The sequence below is a fragment of the Sander vitreus genome, chromosome 17, assembly GCF_031162955.1.
Source record: "Sander vitreus isolate 19-12246 chromosome 17, sanVit1, whole genome shotgun sequence".
Classification (NCBI taxonomy): domain Eukaryota; kingdom Metazoa; phylum Chordata; class Actinopteri; order Perciformes; family Percidae; genus Sander; species Sander vitreus.
This window is the reverse complement of record NC_135871.1, coordinates 4,379,072-4,403,148: the sequence shown is the minus strand read 5'-3', so window position 1 is coordinate 4,403,148 and position 24,077 is coordinate 4,379,072. Positions and strand designations below refer to the sequence as shown.

Below are 24,077 nucleotides of genomic sequence, written 5' to 3'. Positions count from 1 at the left end.
CAAAACGTATTGTAGCACTGAGCCACGGACAAATGTAAACAGACTACAGTGTGCAGAGATGAGCTGTGAAAATAGTACTTCAATAGATAGTTCCACATCAGATGCAGCCATCTTGGTTGTTTTTGAAAATGCCTCAACGGCGCTCCTCTTTACTAATCTAGGTTTATGCTCACCGTAGTGTCCCCGGCGCAGGCTTGTGCAAGCCAAAATGATGATGTCGCGTATTTTGCATAAAGTGCGGTTGTGATTGGCCCAGCCAGGATCTGGCCATCTGAACAGGAGGTAACCAGACGGATCTTTTTATCAACCTGGACCCTATTTTCTGATGTTTTGTGTGTAATTCACCGATAGGAACAACAATCTTTGAAATTGGTCCGGTAGTAAGCGTGAATGCTGTAACCGGCAGCCACATACCAGACTGCAATGTAACCCAATAGGGCAAATGTGCATCATCAATTTCGTCCACTAAAAGAGCTTTTTTATGCCACGGAAAGGCTCTGGGGTCTCATTTATAAAACTGTGCGTAGGATCCTTACTATAAGTGTATGTACGCCCAAAATGGCGTACGCCAAAAAAAGGTCTGATTTATAAAACCTATATGTATGCACACCTGTAAGCAATGTTCCCTTTATAAATCAGAGATTACCTACAAGTGTGCGTACGTGAATCAGCCTCTTATCCTGCCCTGTACACACCCATTTTTAACCATAAATAGTCAATGCAAAGCACCTTGTGAATTCTGATCAGTATATGAATAACACTGGCAGTTGTTACACCGAATCATGACTGGCGAAGAAAAAACAAAAAACTTCTCAGACGTTCAGGAATTGCTGCAAATTGAATTATAATTTCGGCCTGTTCTTGCACAGTATAGGGAAACCTGATCTATAACTACATGTAGTAATAATAAACGGCAGGCATTATGGCACTCGGGGACAGCTTCGATATACCAGACGTATATAATAAGATTTAACAGAACTACATAGTATAGCCAAACAAGCCTTAGTGATAAAGTTAAAGGTTATATATAATATTTATTTAAAAAAAAAAAAAACACTTCGTTAGCCATCTCCCTCTGGAAACAGCCGGGTTCCCCCAGAGTGGTGAGGACCTGTATTTAGACCGGGATGGCTCGGTTCCGGTGCGTTGCCCTCTCTACTGGACCCAATTCAGTACATAGATCCAGAAGACAATTTTAGCATAGAATTTAAATCGGCATATTAGCCAGTCATCGTCATGGTCTCTGAAGCCTCTCTTTCTCTTGTTTCTTCCATTGCCGTAGTCCTCCTACAGGGCCAGCAGTGCCATCGTGCAGCATTATGCACAGGTATATGTTTACAACAATTTGTGATTGTTAATACCTTGCCAAAATCACAGCAATTAACTAGTGGTATCCCCACCCCACCGCGATATACAAGTACATTTGAAGACGAAAGAAAGTGTATTAGGCAAACACACTTTTCTTCATGCAGGTTTTGTCACGAACAGTATTAAAGTTCAGACTGATAACGAGGACATTGAGGGTAACGATTGCGCGAGAGCTTAACGGCTGTATTTCCAGACTTTGACATTTGATGATATATGCGCAGTATTAAAGACATATATTTAGTTATTTAGGCTACACTGTGTTCTGCCGTTATCTAATGCTAGGGTATTTAAATGTTATCATGTATTCCATGCAGTCGGGCCATCTCCTCCTCCTGCGCTCCGTAGCAGACAATGTGACGGCGAGACAGCGCCGATTAAACATTAAGAACAAATTTTTATTTAAGATTTGAGTTGGAGGCGTTTATAGAACAACTACCACTCAGTACAAGTGCAAATAACACTGCTGGATTTAATCTTCATGATAACGTGATGGAGTGAAGAAATGTGCGTGAGGCATCAATACTTATAAGTTATGTTACTCTCTTTTACTTTCTGCAGTCTGACTTCAGTTCACCATCTCACCATCTGCGTCGCCAATTCCTATTTTGTCTCCAAAATGTGCGTACGCATGGGTCAGAGTTTGCGTGTAGGACCGCACATTCTCCCGTTAAGTTTGTTTTTTATAAATCACAACCTTTGCGTGTGAAGTGGCGTACGCACATTTTCAGCCCCGTTTTGTGCGTACACCACGTTTATAAATGAGACCCCAGATTATTATTCTAAGTGCCTGACAACATTATGAAAAGGATCCCTACGGAGATAGGTCTTGAACAGCTCTGAGGTCGCTAGAGCTAAACCCACCAGACTCCATTTAAAAAAACAATACTTTTAGCATGTGTAGAGCCAACATATTTTCACATGTAAATCAGTAAACTATGTGTTTTTCAACCAGAACTAGAGTTGTGATGGTTGGAAAAGTGGAAAGACGACCCAAAACGGATTTTCTAAAATTACAGTTTATTTACATGGAGTCTGGTGGGTTTAGTGAACACAATTTCGCGGATGTTTTTATGTTTAAAAAAGGATCTTACTCTTTAAAAGGTGGACCTCCTTAGAAATCCTTTCCATAATGATGTCAGACACTATACTACAATATTAATCTGAATCTGAATAGTCAGTGGCAAAACAAGCATTTTTGTGAACGTAAATACAAGCTTCACAATTGTTCTATTAACTGTACATTGCTTGTTATGCTGACTGCCAACTGCAGCGATCTCGCTTAATACCGGACCATTGTCAAAGGTTGTTGTTCCCATCAGTCACTTAGACACAAAAACATAGGATAATAGGGTCTAGGTTGAAAAAAAGTAAAGTTACTTAAAGTTACCTTTTAAGCTTAAAATATTGATACACTCAATGACATGACACTCGTTTCGAACTACAAAAACTCACAGTCCACTCACAGTTGTAGAGTGTTGTTTCTTTTCCCTCACAAATGTTTTCCCCGCCAGGTGCAGCCTGACTTTATATTTTAATTTAATTTAATTATATTCTATTTTAGCCCTCACTGTCATTACCTAAAGCTGCTAGTAGTGTTCATTTTAACTGGCAAATGTAACTGCGCTAATAATGAGAAGCCTGCCACCTGACTGTTTTCTACATAAGTCATTGCTAAAAAAGAGTGAGGAGAGATAAAAAGTTTGAGATTAATTGGTTTGAATGATAATCAGAACCCAAATGCAGACAGACGCAGAGCCAGGTGTGTGAATTTAACAGGTTTTTTTCAAAGTACTCAAGTGGCAAGTCCAGGTTTCCAGGGTGGGAAACAGGTCAGGAGAATTCCGAGAAGGAGCGGGTCCATCAGAGAGAGACAGTTTAACAGGCTAGAGGCGGGGTCCAGTGGTGGTGGTTCTGAATCGGTGTATGGCAGGGGTAGCAGGAGTCAGGTTCCAATGGTAGGTGGAGGCACAAGAAAAGGAATCAGAACAGGCAAACATACAAGTAGACTTAGGCCGGTTACACACTGCCTGAGTGGCGTGAGCATGCCGTTTCTGTTGCATGTCAGCTGCGTGGCGGCTGCGTGGATTTTTCTATGTCTTTACACACCAGAAACGTGTCTAACGCGGTGCTGCTGCTGCTAGCCTTGTCTGGACACATCGATGTTTCCCATTGATAAAATGAAATACCATGCTAAATATAAATATAGACTGATTTCATTACAGCAAAGACAATGTTGGCAGTATTGAGGGCAAAATAGGCTACAGAATATTTCGTTCTATATTGACAGGTGCAATATTAGAAAATCAATTTTTTTTTTTTTTAATTACATTTATATCTGCATTTATATCAAAACCCAGAGACTTTCAAACATCAACATATCATTTATTAAATGTATTCGTATCTAAACGACATATAAACATCTTTTCCTATTCTATTTTGCCTGGAAACGCTTCCAACACGCTTGCGTGTCGCATGAAAAATAGGCGTTGGTTCTATTTCTACCATGCACGCATTTTCGGCGCGCGTGTCACGCAGGCAGTGTGTAAGCTCTAACCTGTTAACATTGGAGCCGAAATATAAACGGACACACCACGCAGCTGACACGCTCGCGTGACGCATCCAGTGTGTAACCGGCCTTAAACTGGCAGGCAAAGGTTTGTCTGGAGCACAACTAACTGTGGCAGCATTGTCTACAATCTGACGCAGAGTGAAGGAATGACCAGGTATATGAGGTTGATTGTGGTAGATGAGAGGCAGCTGGAACCCTGACTCCCACACTCCACTCCTGCAATTAGGACAGACAGGGAGAGGGGAGAGAACAGAGAAGCTACCTAGGGGCAGTGGGCCTAACATTGGTGAAACGAGCTGCCCGTTGACATCAGGACAGCTGAAAAAACACATCTCTTCCGACTGCATCTTGGCTAAGAAGATGAGGGTTAAAAAATTATCAGCAATAAATTGCTCTTACATGTTTTACTTGTGCCACTTCGCAGTTTGGTAGAAACTGTGATTCTTGCAGTTCTGAGTTTGTACCTTCATTAGGGGTGTAAGACATTTTTTTCTATGCAAATGTTTGTATCAAATGTATTAGCAGACAATTATTGTTGCATTGTTGATTTCTTTTAATATAGGGCATATTTCACATTCAGAATTCAGATAAGGGGTGGTTTCAGACACATCACTTCCAGATACCAAATAGTCCAATGCTATTCTCATTAGCTCATAGTTAATGGGAGTGAGAGACTTGGTGCCCACTAGAGCCTCAAAGATAATACACTCAAACTTGCTGATGGATAAGTCAACAAAAATGTGCTAGGGTGTGCATCTTTCCCTTATAAGACCATGTGATACGTAACTAGCCACATGGGTATGATACAGTTCAGGGACAATACATTGACGTTGAATCAATGCCGTGCCATTTGCTGAAATATGATTCAATCTGATTTAATGTAAAAACATTTATTTTCCATTGTAAATTAAAATGAGCCAGTCTTATAAACGATGCATTGCCTACCTTCAAAGAGAGTAGAGAGAGGTCTGGCAATGCAAGACTAACCGATTCGTAATGTTAGAATCGGGTCATTGGCGGATTCTTGGTCCATTCAGATCGATCCAGAGCTCCATGTATCAATGTAGTCGTATTTGTGCTAATCCAGGATTTTGCGGCTTTTTTTTTATAGATTGTTGCGGCCCAAAATGCCTGAATTTGCGGGAGCTTCTGTTAAAAGTTGCGATGTCTTTTGTATTTTTGTTGCAATGAAGTTGCGAGATTTCTTTAAAAATAAAAAGGAAACTTGTTTTGGGGAGAATAAAAACTACTCTGGGCTGAGTTTCCTAGTTACCTTACCAAAAAGGCTCAGGATGCTGCAAATGTTGGTATAATATGAAAAAGTCTGGTGGATTTAAGACAAAAAATTATAATTAATTGAATTAATTAAATTTGAACATTTCCGCCAATGGTTGTTGATATTTACATTGTTAGTTAATTTCCTATCCTGGGCTGGGTGATAAAGCAGTTATTGGACTTTAACTTATAATTGCACTTACAGTAACGAGCGTAGCTGTCCTCAATTTAGGTCATCCTGTACGTCTCATCTCCGGTTTTTCCAGCCCCGCCCGCTGCAGAGAGCCGACAGGAAACAGCAGCAGCTTTCAGCGACTTTAGAATGAAAAATCGTTACAGCGGACTTTGATGTTAAAATGTATACAGGTTGGAAGGACGGTCTGAAATATTTTGCATGGTCTTTCGCTGTACGTTTTGTTGGTAAATGTGAGATGTTTGAGTCACACACGTCTCGTCTTCATATCAGAAACAAGGAAATTAATTTGGTGACGTATGTGTGTTACGTCAACCCGTTATCACTCCCATACTGACGCATAGTCTGGCACGTGGGACTGCTGTGATTGGTTGAAGTCGCGGGAAACTCCAATTATTGGTCAAATTTGTGGTAAAGTTGCAGTGATTGGTAAAAATTGCGAGTCACACTGAATTCACGGTGATTGGTTGAATTCGCGTGAATTGTTGCCATCGCGAATTCCTGGAGGGACTGGCTAATACAACCAGATACCGATTCATATTGGTGAATCTTTATACTACTATGTCCTGTGCTGTAGATAAAAAAACCAGGAATGTCAATCAGTTTAGGCAGAACAGAGGCCCGTAGCTGTACTGTACTGGCCAAACAGTAGCCATAGTTACTTTCATTGCCCTGCCATGAAGTCCGTAGAAAAATATAAAACATAATAAATTCCCCCGTGGCAAGCCTTGACATTTGATCCAGGCTTTCTCTGCATGACAGTTTTTATACAGTTTGTTTTGTTAATATTTCAGTCCATTAGAAAAAGAAGAAGAAAACAACACTGACCTAATGCATGCTCAAAAGATAGTGACTGTAGAATAATAATACATGTTCTCAATGGTAGTTAAGTATTGATGGGAATGAAGTATTGTTTATTATGTTCACAATACAAATTACCATGATCATAAATAACTATGAGCAGCCAGTACATTAATCACATTGAGAGTAGAGACAGAGGGAGACACTGAGAGAAACTGCTATTGTCACTATAATGGCTAGATTGTAGGCTTCAGCCACTAAGCTAAAGCTTGTCTCTTTGGCATCCTGACTGTCATTAGCTAAAGCCTCTCGGTAGCTGGCATCAGCACCCGCTCATTGACATATAACAAAGCAAGACAGAACCATTAACCTGGAAACACTACATCAACTCTCCGCACACGAAAAAAATCTGCATTGTGAGGTGCATTAAAATCACATTAAAGAATGAGATCTAATTGCTTTCAACCTGCTATGAGGTACAACAAATCATTACAATTAGGCCTCTTGTTTCCTCCTTTAGAATATTCTAATGGTTGTCGAATGGTGATTTAATGAAGATGAGTGCCGTCTTTCTGCATGCTTAAGCAGTAAAATATGCTAATTATGGTACTACAGGACAGAGACAGAATTATCACTGTGATATGTGTTGCAGAATTGTCTTGCTGCACCTTTACTGCTATGTGCATGAATACATTATTAAATATTAACCCTTGTGTTGTCTTGCCATCGACTATGCAAGGAAACAAAATTGAAAATTAATTTTGACGGTTTTGTTGCTTTTTTGGCGCTTTTTGCCAACGTTTGTGTCGTTTCTTTCGACGTTTTAGTCGCTTTTTTTTGATGTTTTAGGTGCTTTAGAGTAGCCTGTATTTGCTTTTTTTTAACAGTAGTAGGTAAAATAATAAATAAGCTCTTGTCCTTTTAATCTTACAGTAAAAAAAGCAACAAAAGCTAAGCAATTTTAGCAACATATTAGCAACATATTAAATCAGATGTATCAAATAAATCCAACATAAGGCAAGTTGCAGAGTGTCTGTAATCGATTGGGTGATGATGGTAAAGCAAAAAAATAACACTGCAGACTGATAGCGTTTGATGATGCTTAATGTTGTCATAGCGCGGCATTAAAACGAATCTACAGACTAACGTACCGTTGGGCTACTAGTGGGAACACATTCCGTGTCACTATGTTGATAATCGCACACGTCTACAGTGCACGTTGTGTCCGAGCCCGGCCCAGCCCGGCACATTAACTGGAATTATGAGCCCGAGCCCGATTTAAACCCAACAATTTTTTTAGTACGTGGGCCGTTATAACTGACATTATAAAGGACTTGTGAGATATCTGAAACAATCTGGCCTGGTTGCGTAATTATCGACAACAGTGCTACAGATGGGGGAGACACGATTTTGGCCCAGTTAACCTCACACTCAAGTCAGTGCAGGACATACAGTGGTGTGAAAAAGTGTTTGCCCCCTTCCTCATTTCCTGTTCCTTTGCATGTTTGTCACACTTAAGTGTTTCGAACATCAAACCAATTTAAACAAAAGTCAAGGACAACACAAGTAAACACAAAATGCAATTTGTAAATGAAGGTGTTTATTATTAAAGGAGAAAAAAATCCAAACCATCATGGCCCTGTGTGAAAAAGTGATTGCCCCCTTGTTAAAACATACTATAACTGTGGTTGTCCACACCTGAGTTCAATTTCTCTAGCCACACCCAGGCCTGATTATTGCCACACCTGTTCACAATCAAGGCATCACTTAAATAGGAGCTGCTTGACACAGTAAGGTCCACCAGAAGATCCTTAAAAGCTACACATCATGCCGAGACCCAAAGAAATTCAGGAACAATTGAGAAAGAAAGTAATTGAGATCTATCAGTCTGGAAAGGGTTATAAAGCCATTTCCAAAGCTTTGGGAATCCAGCGAACCACAGTGAGAGCCATTATCCACAAATGGCGAAGACATGGAACAGTGGTGAACCTTCCCAGGAGTGGCCGGCCGCCCAAAATTACTCCCAAGAGCGCAGCGACGACTCATCCAAGAGGTCACAAAGACCCCACAACAACGTCCAAAGAACTGCAGGCCTCACTTGCCTCAGTTAAGGTCAGCGTTCATGCCTCCACCATCAGGAAAAGACTGGGCAAAAATGGCCTGCATGGCAGAGTTCCAAGGAGAAAACCACTGCTGAGCAAAAGAACATCAAAGCTTGTCTCAATTTCTCCAGAACACATCTTGATGATCCCCAAGACTTTTGGGACAACATTCTGTGGACCGATGAGACAAAAAGTGGAACTCTTTGGAAGGTGTGTGTCCAAGTATATCTGGCGTAGAAGGAACACTGCATTTCATAAAGAACATTATACCAACTGTAAAATATGGTGGTGGTAGTGTGATGGTCTGGGGCTGTTTGCTGCTTCAGGACCTGGAAGACTTGCCGTGATAAAAGGAACTATGAATTCTGCTGTCTACCAAGAGATCCTGAAGGAGAATGTCCGACCATCTGTTCGTGTACTCAAGCTGAAACGAACTTGGGTTCTGCAGCAGGACAATGATACCCAGAGATACAGGAGAATCTGGAGAGGCATAGCTTTCTCCCCACCCAATTCGCTAGTTGCATGATAATAAATAATAAAGTAATGATTAAAAAAACACAAATACTTGATGAAGGGCCTGGCCCTGGCCCAACGTGTTGTTGAACTTGCGAGGAATCCATACTTGCTACGCGCTGTTGCTGGAGGCAGCCGGTTACTTATACAAGTGCTGGTCATATAATTAGAATATCATGAAAAAGATGATTTATGTCAGTAATTCCATTCAAAAAGTGAAATTTGTGTATTATATTCATTCATCACACACAGAGTGATATATTTCAAATGTTCATTTCTTTTAATTGTGATGATTATAAAAAAATTTGAAAATTAGAATATTACTTAAGACCAATACAAAAAAGGATTTTTAGAAATGTTGGCCAACTGAAAAGTATGAACATTGTGGCGGGACAAGAATGGACCAGAATCAAATTGCAGTGAAAACCCACTAAGGTGGGCGCTTTATTTTTCTTTGTACAGCAAAATAAAGAGTACAGCGGTGTAGCTCCCTTGTGGCGTGGCTAGTGTGCAGGGTTGGGTTAGGGTCTTGGGGAATTCTGCTGGGTAGGCGAGGTGCAGTAGGGGAGCTCACCGGTGAAGTTGGGCAAGGAGGGGAGAGGAGACCTCGCGTTCCAATGGAGATTGAATCCTAAACACACCAGCAAGTCCACCACCGAATGGCTGAAGAAAAACTAAATGAAGACTTTGGAGTGGCCTAGCCAAAGTCCTGACCTGAATCCTATTGAGATGTTGTGGTATGACCTAAAAAGGCCGCTCATGCTCGAAAACCCTCTAATGTAACTGAATTAGGACAACCCAATATCGCTAGTTGCATGATAATAAATAATAAAGTAATGATTAAAAAAACACAAATACTTGATGAAGGGCCTGGCCCTGGCCCAACGTGTTGTTGAACTTGCGAGGAATCCATACTTGCTACGCGCTGTTGCTGGAGGCAGCCGGTTACTTATACAAGTGCTGGTCATATAATTAGAATATCATGAAAAAGATGATTTATGTCAGTAATTCCATTCAAAAAGTGAAATTTGTGTATTATATTCATTCATCACACACAGAGTGATATATTTCAAATGTTCATTTCTTTTAATTGTGATGATTATAAAAAAATTTGAAAATTAGAATATTACTTAAGACCAATACAAAAAAGGATTTTTAGAAATGTTGGCCAACTGAAAAGTATGAACATTGTGGCGGGACAAGAATGGACCAGAATCAAATTGCAGTGAAAACCCACTAAGGTGGGCGCTTTATTTTTCTTTGTACAGCAAAATAAAGAGTACAGCGGTGTAGCTCCCTTGTGGCGTGGCTAGTGTGCAGGGTTGGGTTAGGTCTTGAGGAATTCTGCTGGGTAGGCGAGGTGCAGTAGGGGAGCTCACCGGTGAAGTTGGGCAAGGAGGGGAGAGGAGACCTCGCGTTCCAATGGAGATTGAAGAGACATCCGGCTCCCGTTGTCCTCGGCTTGATTTATGGGCTTTCCGGGTGCAGGAAACAGAGCAGTGGTTAGCTTGAGTGGCAAACACAGACTCACTTGCCTTAGTTGGTGTGGCTCCTTTTGTCCTGGCCTAACGAGGGCAAATGAGAGGCAGCTGGAGGCGGTGATTAGTGGTTGTCAGTCGTGCCTTGTTGTAGGCTGGCTTCTTGGCCATGTGCTTGTTTTGCCAAACACAATGGGAGACCTTTGAAGGCGTGTACCCGGCATGGCAACGATTCAGGGGCCATTTGGCCACATTATCTCCCCCAGGTGTCAAGCCGGGTCGGTCAGGAGCTCTGAAGGAGACCCATGCAGACAAAAGTGAGAGTGTACGTAACGCTGACAAGAAGCAGTAGCCCACCCTGACCAGCAGCGGGACAACCCATCAGCGTTGCCATTGGCTGTGCCTGGACGATGCTCGACCGTGAAATGAAAGTCTTGGAGAGCCAGGAACCACCGGGTCACACAAGCGTTGGTGTCCTTTGCCTGGGCCATCCATTTGAGGGGAGCATGATCCGTCACCAGGGTGAACTTCCGGCCCAAAAGATAATAACGCAGTTCCAAGATCGCCCACTTGACAGCCAGGGCTTCTTTCCACAGCTGCATATTTCTTTTCAGCTGCGTTCAGCTTGCGGGACAGGTAAAGGACTGGGTGTTCTTCACCCTCATGCTCCTGTGACAGCACTGCCCCCAGACCGACATCAGATGCATCTGTGCAGAGCCGGAAAGGCTTAGAGAAGTCTGGGGCCCAGAGGACAGGCTCACGCGTCAGGGCCTCCTTAAGCCGGACAAACGCAGCTTCCTCAGCAGGACTCCAGCAGATCTTCTCCGGCCGTCCCTTCTTGGTCAGATCTGAGAGGACGGCAGCTGTAGATGAGAAGGAAAGGATAAAGCGCCAATAATACCCCGCCAACCCCAAAAACGCTCGTACCTGGCGTTTGGTGGTGAACCTTTGCTTCTTGGGGCTTGATTAGACCTCGGCCTATCAAATATCCCAGGTAGTGGGCTTCAGTGAGGCCAAGGTAGCACTTGGAGGGATTGGCAGTTAGGCCCGCTTGGCGGAGGGCAGCAAGGACTTTCCTGAGCCTGGTATTGTGTTCGGACCAGTCCTCTGCATGGATGACCACATCATCCAGGTAAGCAGCAGCATAGTCTCGGTGTGGTGCCAGGATCTGGTCCATCATCCTCTGGAAGGTGACCAGAGCTCCATGGACACCAAATGGGAGTACTCTGTACTGCCAGTGACCACTACGGGTGCTAAAAGCAGTCTTCTGTTTGGCCTCTGGGCTCAAGGGTACTTGCCAATAACCCTTGGTCAAATCCAGAGTAGATATGAACCTTGCTCGGCTTAACCGTTCCACCAGCTCGTCGACACAGGGAAGGGGGTAGCTGTCAAAGCTTAAAACTTTGTTCAGTCGGCGGAAGTCATTACAGAATCTCCAGGAGCCATCTGGCTTCGGAACCAGCACTATGGGGTTGGACCAGGGGCTGTGAGGTGACTCAGTCACCCCAAGCTGGAGCATTTTCTGGACTTCCTCATCCACCGCTTGTTGTCTGGCTTCAGGGATTCGGTAGGGCCGTTGCCAAACAAGGGTCCCAGGGGGAGTGTGAATCTCATGCTGCACAACGTTAGTCCTGCCTGGGTGGGAGGAAAAAACATCCCGGTGTTGATCGAGCAGCTCCCGGAGTTCGTGCAGTTGGGCAGGACTAAGCTCCTCACCCCAGTGGACTAGGGGTTGGTTAGCATGGGCGCAGGCCGTCAGCAGAGGAACAGGCTCAATCCATCGTTTGAGTAAGTTGATGTGGTATGTCTGGACCGGATGTCGTTGGACTCGGTAGTTGATAGACGTTCCACCACGGTGTAAGGACCTTGCCAGGTATCGAGGAACTTACAAGATGCGGAGGGGATGAGGACCAATACCTGATCGCTGACCTGGAACTCCCGGGGTTGGGCTGGACGATTGAAGGTCTGCTGTTGGGCCCGCTGGGCCTCCTCCATGTGGGAACGTACAAGCGGCATTACCCTCTCAATCTGGTCTTGCATCTCCTTAACATGCTCAATGGTGGTACGGAAGGGTGACGGCTGCTGTTCCCAGGCCTCCCGGGCCACATCCAGAAGGCCCCTAGGCTGCCGTCCATACTGCAACTCGAAAGGGCTAAAGCCAGTTGATGCCTGTGGAACCTCATGGATGGCAAAGAGAACATAAGCGAGGAGAAGGTCCCAGTTTCGTCGGTTGTCATCCACCACTCGTCGGAGCATTCTTTTCAATGTTTGGTTGAATCGCTCGACAAGCCCATCTGTCTGGGGGTGGTAGACAGAGGTGTGGAGGTGATGGACCTTCAGAAGAGTACACAGGGCTTTTGTCAAATGGGACATGAAAGGGGTACCTTGGTCAGTGAGGATGTCCTTTGGGATTCTGACGTGGCTAAAGAGCATGAAGAGCTCCCAAGTAATGTTCTTGGATGTGGCTTTACGCAGGGGCACAACCTCAGGATACCGAGTTGCATAGTCCACGATGACCAGGATATACTCGTGTCCACGACCAGATCTTGGGAGGGGGCCCACTAGGTCCATGCCAATACGCTCAAAAGGTACATCAATGATGGGAAGGGGAATGAGTGGACTTGGGGGGTGGCATGTGAGGGGAAGTGCGCTGACAAGTGGGGCAACGTTGGCAGAAATTCCTCACCTCAGCCGTCATCCCAGGCCAGTGGAACCGATCCCTAATACGGGCTTCTGTATTCTGGGCTCCCAGATGACCAGCCATTGGATGGGTATGAGCCAGGGTCATTACGGCGTCAACCTGTGTGCATGGAACAACCAACAGGTCCCGACGTTCACCTCGGCAAACCACACTGTAGGAGAGGAGCCCATTGTGCACCTTGATATACTGATCTGGGAGGGTCCTAAGTCGCTGCTCCCCTTCGACCTGCAGGACCTGTCGCCAGGCATGTTTTAGTCATCCTCCTTCTGTTCTCGAGCAAATCCTCCCCCACCAGTAATCTGTTGAAACAGTTCAGAAAATGGATTAGGACCCCCCTGTTCCCGCTCACCTTTTTCATCCGCATCGGAATCTTGGGCCAGTAGGACAGGTCGTTCATCTGGCTGGGGTAGGGGGCGGTGAAGGTGATCCTGGGGTTGGCCTCTCCGTTTCTTTCCACGCCCACCCCAGGCATCAGGGAAACCAGGCCAGTCACGGCCAAGGAGGGCTGGCACGGCTGCATCCCTACCAATAAGGGCCAGGAACCAGAGGCATCTTTTACAACCACCCGGGTGGCTGTTACTTCCCGGACATCCCCATGAACACAGGAGATGGGTAGCATGGTCGTTGGTCCAGGGGGTACTCCTTCCAAGACGTCCGGGCGAATCAGGGAGACAGTGCTGAGTCGAGTAGAGTTTGGACGGGTCGACCCTGAATGTGCACCCGATGGGTGGGGACCCGTGTTGCTTGGGAAGTATGGATAGCACAGCCAGCAAGCCATGTCCTGGCGGGAGGAGAACGAATGCCTGGATCTGTAGGCATGGGCTCATCTCTTGGTTGTGGCGGGCCACGTGGTGTAGGTTGGTGAATAGTGGGGGAAGGACAAGGAGGGGGAATCCCTGCGTCACGTCTCTGGGACCTCATTGTTGGGGCACCTCATTCACTGGGACCATCACGCATCAGGGCATTGGTAGCAATTGCTCGTTCTGTGGCCATCTGAGCAGGGTTTTCAGCAGCAGCCAGGCTCACAATACGGCGCTCTGACTTAGGGAGGGCACGTAAGAAGCGATCCATCGCTACTCGTTCTGTGATCTGCTGGGCATTCAGTCGATCTGGTTGAAGCCATCTCTGGGTAGTACGTATGAGGTTAGTCATTTGTACTCTAACAGGTATGTCAGGCGAGTAGGACCAGGACTGATACTGCTGGGCTGCTGCTACTGGAGAGAGACTGAGCCGGAGCAAAATTTCCTGTTTCAGGGTGTCATAGTTCCTTGCATCTGGCCAAGGCAAAGTCTGATAGGCTCGTTGCGCTTCACCTGTAAGGTATGGGGCAAGAATATCTGCCCAATTAGCACAAGCACGTTCTCTGGTGGTCTGTTCAAAGGTGTAGAGATATGCTTCCACGTCATCGGCCGCAGTGAGCTTTGTGAGGTGGGAGCGGGTGACATCATGAGCCGTTTGGGGGCCCAGAGGTCCACCGGGGTCTTGCATTCGCAGGAGTTGCTGAGTCAGGGCACCGAGGGCTGTTGTGATTTGCTGCGATTCCCGCTGGCCCTGGACGAGTGTTTGCAAGATAACTTGCATGGGGTCCCCCGCAGATGCGGCTGCAGGACGGGAGGCTGTCCGTTGGGGTTGTGAAGCAGTTGGATCCATTCTTCTCATGCCTGCATTCTCCACCAGTGTGGCGGGACAAGAATGGACCAGAATCAAATTGCAGTGAAAACCCACTAAGGTGGGCGCTTTATTTTTCTTTGTACAGCAAAATAAAGAGTGCAGCGGTGTAGCTCCCTTGTGGCGTGGCTAGTGTGCAGGGTTGGGTTAGGTCTTGGGGAATTCTGCTGGGTAGGCGAGGTGCAGTAGGGGAGCTCACCGGTGAAGTTGGGCAAGGAGGGGAGAGGAGACCTCGAGTTCCAGTGGAGATTGAAAAGACATCTGGCTCCCGTTGTCCTCTGCTTGATTTATGGGCTTTCTGGGTGCAGAAAACAGAGCAGTGGTTAGCTTGAGTGGCAAACACAGACTCACTTGCCTTAGTTGGTGTGGCTCCTTTTGTCCTGGCCTAACGAGGGCAAACGAGAGGTAGCTGGAGGCGGTGATTAGTGGTTGCCAGTCGTGCCTTGTTGTAGGCTGGCTTCTTGGCCATGTGCTTGTTTTGCCAAACACAATGGGAGACCTTTGAAGGCGTGTACCCGGCTTGGCAACGATTCAGGGGCCATTTGGCCACAACATGAAAAGTATGAGCATGTACAGCAATCAATACTTAGTTGGGGCTCCTTTTGCCTGAATTACTGCAGCAATGCGGCGTGGCATGGAGTCGATCAGTCTGTGACACTGCTCAGGTGTTATGAGAGCCCAGGTTGCTCTGATAGTGGCCTTCAGCTCTTCTGCATTGTTGGGTCTGGCGCATTGCATCATCCTTTTCACAATACCCCATAGATTTTCTATAGGGTTAAGGTCAGGCGAGTTTGCTGGCCAATTAAGAACAGGGATACCATGGTCCTTAAACCAGGTACTGGTAGCTTTGGCACTATGTGCAGGTGCCAAGTCCTGTTGGAAAATGAAATCTGCAGCTCCATAAAGTTGGTCAGCAGCAGGAAGCATGAAGTGCTCTAAAACTTCCTGGTAGACGGCAGCGTTGTCCCTGGACCTCAGAAAACACAGTGGACCAACACCAGCAGATGACATGGCACCCCAAACCATCACTGACTGTGGATACTTTACACTGGACTTCAAGCAACGTGGATTCTGTGTCTCTCCTCTCTTCCTCCTCTACTTTCATCAGAGAACATAACTTTGGACCACTCAGCAGCAGTCCAGTCCTTTTTGTCTTTAGCCCAGGTGAGATGCTTCTGACGCTGTGTCTTGTTCAGGAGTGGCTTGACACAAGGAATGCGACAGCTGAAACCCATGTCTTGCATACGTCTGTGCGTGGTGGTTCTTGAAGCACTGACTCCAGCTGCAGTCCACTCTTTGTGAATCTCCCCCACATTTTTGAATGGGTTTTGTTTCACAATCCTCTCCAGGTTGAGGTTATCCCTATTGCTTGTACACTTTTTTTCTACCACATCTTTTCCTTCCCTTCGCCTCTCTATTAATGTGCTTGGACACAGAGCTCTGTGAACAGCCAGCCTCTTTAGCAATGACCTTTTGTGTCTTGCCCTCCTTGTACAAGGTGTCAATGGTCGTCTTTTGGACAACTGTCAAGTCAGCAGTCTTCCCCATGATTGTGTAGCCTACAGAACTAGACTGAGAGACCATTTAAATTAGCTGATTAGAGTGTGGCACCAGGTGTCTTCAATATTGAACCTTGTCACAATATTCAAATTTTCTGAGATACTGAATTTGGGGTTTTCATTAGTTGTCAGTTATAATCATCAAAATTAAAAGAAATAAACACTTCAAACAAATATGACAAATATATCAGTCTGTGTGGAATGAATGTATACATTATACAAGTTTCACTTTTTGAATGGAATTACTGAAATAAATCAACTTTTTCATGATATTCTAATTATATGACCAGCACCTGTAGATTTCTACGCGTGATGCATCGACGCAAATTATTTGTGTCGATGCGTTTACGTAATCGACTACGTTGATGAATCGTCCCAGCCCTAGTCTAAACCCCTCAAACTCTTGGTTTTGTCTCGGTTTCGATACACTGGTCTTGGTGATGACTTGGTCTCGGTTTAGGTGTTCTCGACTACAACACTAGTGCGGGCTGTACAGTATATGCTGTTGCAAATATGCCACTGTCTTACACCATCTGTCTCTTTATTTTATTCACAGAAGGAGCGTGAAAAGAATAAAGAGGAGAAGAAGAAGGATGTTAATAAAGTGGAGAAACAAAACAACACAAAGGTAAAAGTGATGTGCACAGTTAATAGACTACATGTGACCTGAAAAACATTAATTTGCCATAGGTTAAAGTTGAAATCTTGAATTGGCGTCACCCGTGGTTACCGTTGTATCAGCAAGTGTGGTTTAATACTACAGGTCCCAGAATTCTAGAGGCAGAAATACAACAAAAGAGCAACTGGTGTATATGTGTACAGTGCAGCCAGACAAACTCGTACTATTTTAGAGAGAGAGACTGAATGAGAAGCATAGAAGTCTAGATAGCATAGAAAGTGAAATTTCACTAAGCTTTATTAGCAGCCATGTACATATTTGATTATTTGACTTTTGAATTCTCCTAAAATGTTGAGGTTAGGTTGTAAATACAAAGGATGTAAATACAAAGAATCAAACATAAATAAATAAGCAACATACAAATAGGTTGATGTGCACAATTGATGTCCACATCGCCTAAAATATAATGGTGAGACTGACATGCAGTTAATGTTACACTTCTGAGACAGACAGGCACCACAGTGTTCCCTATGCCCCAGTGACTGACTGACAGGCTGAGGTTTAAGGGCAAGGCAACTTTATTTCTATAGCACCTTTTAGCAACAAGGGAATTTGAAAACAGAATAAGATACAAATACAAGAATAAAAGTTACAGTGCAGTAAATTAATAATTATTTGATTTAATAGGTTGTAGGCATGGGTTTGGGAGGGACGCTGCAGTTATTAGGTCTGAAGAGGCAAAACTCATATTTTCTGAGATTAAAGTAGTCAAAAAACACATTTACGAGAAAACATTCTCGTGGCAGAAATACAATAGAAGAGCAACTGGTGTATCTGTAACAAACTAATTTTGTTTTTAATAAGGCGTTTACATATACACTTTAACAGGAGGAGCAAGGGCTCGAACTGCCAACCTTGTAAATATTTACTTCCTGCAGAACAGGAGGTAGTCTAGAACAGTGGTTCCCAAAAGGGGTCCTGGGTCACCCAGGGATCTTTAAGATAGTTCCAGGGGGTCCCCAGCAAATAGGGAATTTGATTTTTTTGAACTCTAATTCCAACCATAAGTTACACAATTAAAGAATGTATGACTATTTTGGTCATGGGTTTCATACACTTACAGTAATAAAACATCTAAGGGGTCCTTGATGTGAAAAAGTTTCAAGAACCACTGGTCTAGAATAAAGAAACCTCATTGTAATGATTTCACAAAAGGGGTAAACAAAGAGGTCACTGATCACAAACTAATTATACACATCACTATTCATATATCATATTCATGGAGGTTGTAGGCTCTCAGTAGTGGCTGAGGATTTTGTCTTTAAGACCTTGTCAATTTAGTTTTGGCCATGAAAACTGGCCTGTTGGTGCAGTAACAAGAAGAGAAGTAAAAATGAGAGAACAGCCCTCTGACATTGATCGTGCTTTATTTCCCATGCTGGTGAAGCCCTGCAAAGGCCAGAATGAGGACAAAGAGAAGTGCTGCTTTCTTTGCTTGTGTCAGTGTGCTGTTGTGAATGCATGATGTGTGACAACAGAGAGTCGCTCCACCTCTGTGCTGCAGGAATCCTCAAGGGGAAACTCCACATAAACATTCATGTCGTTCACAGATGCTTTAGCTTGGCTCTGTGAATCAGTATGGATAATTTCTCATACATGCACAGGGGCGTAAACATGTGAACTATATTTCAAAAGCTATGATCCGTCCGTGAAAGTGTGTGTTGGATCGTGTGACTTCAACCTCAGCTGCATCAAACAAGTTAGCTGTTTCCAACGTATCTGTAATCATTGTTTAATTATATTGTCTTTATGTCACTCAGTGTAATGAGTGAAGCCCTTACCTTGCTGCTGGCAGATTTTGCTACATTTAGCTCTCTTTTTTTTTGGACGTAGATAGACTGTTAACGCTCACTGTACCAGAGAAAGATGCCCTAACATCATAAAAGGCAATTTGCATAACATTGTGATTTGAATACAAATCTGGAAATTGATGGAAAGATTAATTAAAGACAAAATCGCTGCTGTATGCAGAGAAAGTTTTTATATAAATAACTAATTTGACCAGAATGTATTAATCCAGCTCAGTGTGAACAGAAAGAGCTGCAATTACTGAAGTGTGGAACAGAGGTGTGTGTGTGTGTGTGTGTGTGTGTGTGTGTGTGTGTGTGTGTGTGTGTGTGTGTGTGAAGTTGGAGCACTGTAACTGAAAGCAGTTTTTCCAAACTCTGTTTTAGTTTGTGGAACATCATGCAGTATGTATCTACTTGATCTTAGGTTGTGTTCAGATCTACTATGTTAAAAGTGTAGTTAAATATGAAGGAGTGTGTCCAGTTATTGATTTGTACACAAAGGTCAACCAATGTTTGAGCCTTCTTGTGTTGAGTGAGGGCCAACCTACCATTTCATATAATACACAGTGATGGGTAGAGTACTTTGCATGGGTTATAAATCTCAGTGCTGAATGATACACAGAATCCAAAGATTTCAACAGGGACTTTGTGGAGTGTCTGTAAAACACATCTCCATAGTCTAAAATTGGCAAAAAGGTAGATTCAACCAACTTTTTCTTGACTTTCTGTGTGAAGCAGGAACTGTTTCTGAAGTAAAAGCCCAACTTTAATTTCAATTTAGTGATTGAATACAAATCTGGAAATTGATGGAAAGATTAATTAAAGACAAAATCACTGCTGTATGCAGAGAAAGTTTTTATATAAATAACTAATTTGACCAGATTGTATTAATCCAGCTCAGTGTGAACAGAAAAGAAAGAGCTGCAATTACTGAAGTGTGAAACAGAGGTGTGTGTGTGTGTGTGTGTGTGTGTGTGGGTTCTTGTTTAACTATATTCGTGTGTTCCAAAAACCGGGAATACAGTATACTTGTGGGGTCCCGACAGCTTTGTGGGGCCAAAATGCTGGACCCCACGGTGGAGGGGGTGGGGGGGGTTGGAGGGCAGCACTAAAGGAGTGAATGTGTGTGTTTCTAGGTCATGGTTAGTGAATTCTGAATATTTCCATGACCTGTGAAACGGCTCTCAGCTGTGTGTGTGTGTGTGTGTGTGTGTGTGTGTGTGTGTGTGTGTGTGTGTGTGTGTGTGTTTGTTGAGATGCTCTACAGGGAAATGGAATGAAGGCTATGGGCAACTGTTCCCACTGAGAGTGAAATGTAACGCAACGGTCTGTACTCTGTCGCGTTCATTCCTTACTCTACATCCATCTGCTCATAAACTTGACTCGTTTGCCTTTTTTACAGTTAAAAATATGGTCACATTTCTTTTCTATGGCAATATTTCTGTCGCGATTTTTATTTTTACACCTCTTTTCTTTACATACTATATATATATATATATGTATGCATTTAAAGGACAATTGCACAAAAACAAGGACATGATAATTGTGGTTTGTAATGTGTCATGCTAGAATCACTAAGCGTCACACAATATATAATAAAGTAGCTTGATTTTTTCAGGTATTTAATGTGCTGTACTAGACAAAAACACACATTCCTGTCTGGTCAATATATCTACAATGTCTTAACTGATGGTTCAGAAAATGGATCGTAATGTGTTAAAGCCCTGACTATGTATGACCATGGATCCATTCAGCAAGGAACCCTGTCATCTCGCCTCTGTTTTCTAACTAATAAAGATGTACTACATCACACATTTCCAGACACTGCAAAGTTTGTCGGGCTATTTCGTTATTAAATTCACTTCTGAAACTTTTTTTAAGCGAGAAATCAACTATATAAAGCTCAAATATGGGCCGTTTTATGAAAAATCTATGACTAATTGCAAATTTGGTAAGACGTGTCGGACTTTAGCTAGGAGCTCTTATAAAGCTAACACTGGTGTCCGATTTCAATTTAATGCATTTTTGTGAACATTAGGGGTTTCGTTAGCTGCTACTGTCCCTTCAATCCTATGTGTACAGATCGCAGCTAGTTAGCTTCATTTTCGGCGTAATTAGAGTGTATTTACAGTTTGAATTTCATCACGCCACTTATATAACATCTACCCCAAGGTCTTATAAAGCTAACAATGGTGTCCGATTTCAATTTAATGCAGTTTTGTGAACATTAGGGGTTTCGTTAGCTGCGACTGTCCCTTCAATCCTATGTGTACAGATCGCGGCTAGTTAGCTTCATTTTCGGCGTAATTAGAGTATATTTACAATAAGAATTTCATCACGCCACTTATATAAACATCTACCCCAAGGTCTTATAAAGCTAACAATGGTGTCCGATTTCAATTTAATGCATTTTTGTGAATTTCAGAGGAATTCTAAGAGGAGGCTAGCTAGCTCTCATTGATAGAGCTCCATCCAGCCGCAGGCTCTATCAATGAGACTCGCGGACAAGAGCCGTTTATTTCCCAGATCGTTTGTTTAAATAACTCAACACATTATAATTACACACATTATAAGATTAACTGGAACCTGTGGTAAGAGATTGCTGGCGTAACAAGCTCGCTGACCGCGCTCTCACTCACACACACCGGCCATTTAGCAGGAAGAGGGGAGCTGCAGGCCCTGGAGCTCTGTCAGGGCAGCAGCGTTTGGTAGTCCATTAACCCAAAAAACGGTGACTTTGCGCGGGTATGGAGTGCCGTGGGCTGCCAGCCGTGACGGAGCTCCATCTACCTCACAGCAGGCCGGGGTCTGTGAAGGAAGGCAGGCCGGGCAGCGAGGCAGCAACACAGGCAGTACCGGCCGCTGAACTCCGACACACAGTCGGACAAAATTTGCAATTAGACATACATTTTCGTAAAACGGCCCATATTTGACCTCTACATAGTTGATTTCTCACATAAAAAAAGTCTCAGAAGTGAATTTAGTGGTAAAATAGCAGATGAACAATGTATACAATTTCTGAGATCTGTGCGACCTATTCAGAAGACTAAGCTGACCTCAGCTCAGTGGTGTAGCCTATGTAAATGTTTTGGGCGTGACAAAGATAGAGACTAGAGCCAACTGAGGAGGAGCCGCCGAGTTGACATCAACTAGGCGGCTCGTTGAGATTTGCCTGTTTTTAGAGGCAGTTTCAAATTGTGAGATTTGCATAGGAAAGAGGTGTCAATGGGATTTTGAGGTTCTATGTATGTCCTAGTTACCCACTAAACTGTCATTATTCAACGATGACAAGGTAAAATCGGTTTTGCATTCAATCACCCCTTTAAGACTATCAGCTCCACAAAACTCTCTCTGTATTTCTCAGTATGGCTATGTTCAGAAGATTGTGTCATCCGGCGCATAAAATCGAGTGAAGATAATTACTGCGTGGAGGATGGGTGGGGGTAGTGCACAATCACGGAAGGCTTGTATCATGTGGATGTGCTGACAGTGTTGTTGTCATTACTTAGAATTCCTCATGGGGGAGACAGAAACTATGCACTATAGCTTTAAGTTACTGCTGTGTAAATGTATCCAAAGCTGGTGTGAAGAACTACATAAACATACATTTGCTCCAGTGTCAGAAGAAAATCAATGTTGAAAAGAGACATTGCATTTTGTTTTAATGTCATCAAAAGCAATCAGCATATGATTATTTCCAATCGATGAAAAATTCATTACCTCCAGTCTCTTTGTATATTGTTACCCCGTTTTCCCGTATGACCACTCCAACACTTGGGCAACACGGGGGATCAGTGGTTAGCACTGCCGCCTCACAGCAGGTACGCACTGCAGAGTTCGATGCCCAGTGTTTTGTTTGTGGAGTTTGCATGTTCTCCCTGTGTTGCGTGTTTGTTTGCTCCGGGTGACACTATTAGTGTCTGTTTTTATAAAGAATTTGTACTCCTATATTTTATGAATCAAATTAATCTCAGGCAGCAAACGACAACCTAATGATGTCATTTTATGGCTTGCACACCTTGCGTTGGGATCACCGTGGCTACCATAAACCTACCTTAAATCAGGGTGGGGAAATTGAGGTACCCTTAAGCAAGGTCCTTAACCCCATTGTAGCGGATCAGACTGTGGTTGTACTGGGCAGCTTCTAGGTGTGAATGTAATCATGGCTTTCCTGAAAAAGAGGGGCTTCCTCTTGGTGAAACTCCCCTGAATAAATAAATGGTTATGAGATTATGCGATAACATTGTTGAATATTGCGATATTACTCGCGATACATAAACAGATAGTAAAATGTACTCAGTTCTGCATTTCTGCTGCTTTCAGTATTTTTCTACAATACAACAAATTGCTTGTTAAATTTGAAACGCATAAAAGGAAATTGTGTCCAACATTTTTTATGGACAAATTGAACATTATATTGAATATAAAAGGCACCACTTAAAAAAAGAATGACAGTTACATTTTAATGTGCAGTTTTTTCTGCTCTCGTTAATTGGCATTTCTTTAAACCAATCACAATCGTCTTGGGTGGCTCTAAGCACCAGGCAGAGCCAGGGTGCTGCTGCAAAATATCCTCAGGAAGGAACTTGTTTTGGTGGAACGTGTACGTTCAAAAGGTGTTTTAGTTGTGCAACAGAAAACTCAGATTGGACAGATAGTCTAGCTAGCTGTCTAAATTTACCCTGCAGAGATCTGAGGAGCAGTTAACCATAGTCCTCATAAATCCACCGGAGTTTAGAATGCCAACACAAAGAAAACCAGCAGCGACAGCGCAATCCCAGGATTGGAACGTTGTGGATATAGACTACGATGACGATAAAAACAGAACAAATCGAAAAGTTTGACCCAATGATGGACCAAATTTAGTGGCAGTCCATCCAATAGTTGTTAAAAGATTTCAGTCAAAACCAAATTGGTCAGCCTCATGGATGCTCTAGATGAGAAGGGGATCACCAAAGTCATTAGCATGCAGCCTCTGGGGACCATTGTTGCTTTACAAAATGGTATGGCAGTCCATCCAATGTTTGTAATGATATTTCAGTCTGGACCAAAGTGGTGGAGTGACTGAACCACCAATATTAGAACCATTGGTTTCTAGGGATGAAAATATTGGTGGCTAAAATATCCCACTGGAAGGTAAGGGTGTGGAAGATAGAACGAAAATGCTTCATCTCTGTTAACCGGGCTGCAGATGCATCTATCAACCCTCCTATCTTGGCGTTTGTTGGTGTAGAATCTTTTAAAAATTATTATTGATTATTATTCTCTTGTAGCCAACCATAACAGTTTTAGTTGCTGCTTATTCCCACCAGGCGCGTCCGCACTGCGTTTCGGGCGCCATGGCGTGCCCCGCGAGCAATCACAGCCTTTCAAGTCAATGT

General features: G+C 43.6%; 1 protein-coding gene across 6 annotated transcripts in view; it reads left to right on the top strand.

Annotated features, from left to right (window-relative positions):
* The window catches only part of LOC144532266 (stromal membrane-associated protein 1-like), a 252,719-nt gene that overhangs the window by 82,219 nt on the left and 146,423 nt on the right, over nucleotides 1-24,077 (top strand). For 5 of the 6 annotated variants that reach the window (XM_078272938.1, XM_078272937.1, XM_078272935.1 and 2 more), the window contains one exon: nucleotides 16,784-16,855. The exons of the other annotated variant lie outside the window; for it this stretch is intronic. In XM_078272938.1, coding sequence (XP_078129064.1) covers nucleotides 16,784-16,855 — 72 coding nt within the window. The remainder of the gene's footprint in view (nucleotides 1-16,783; nucleotides 16,856-24,077) is intronic. 6 annotated transcript variants of the gene reach the window in all.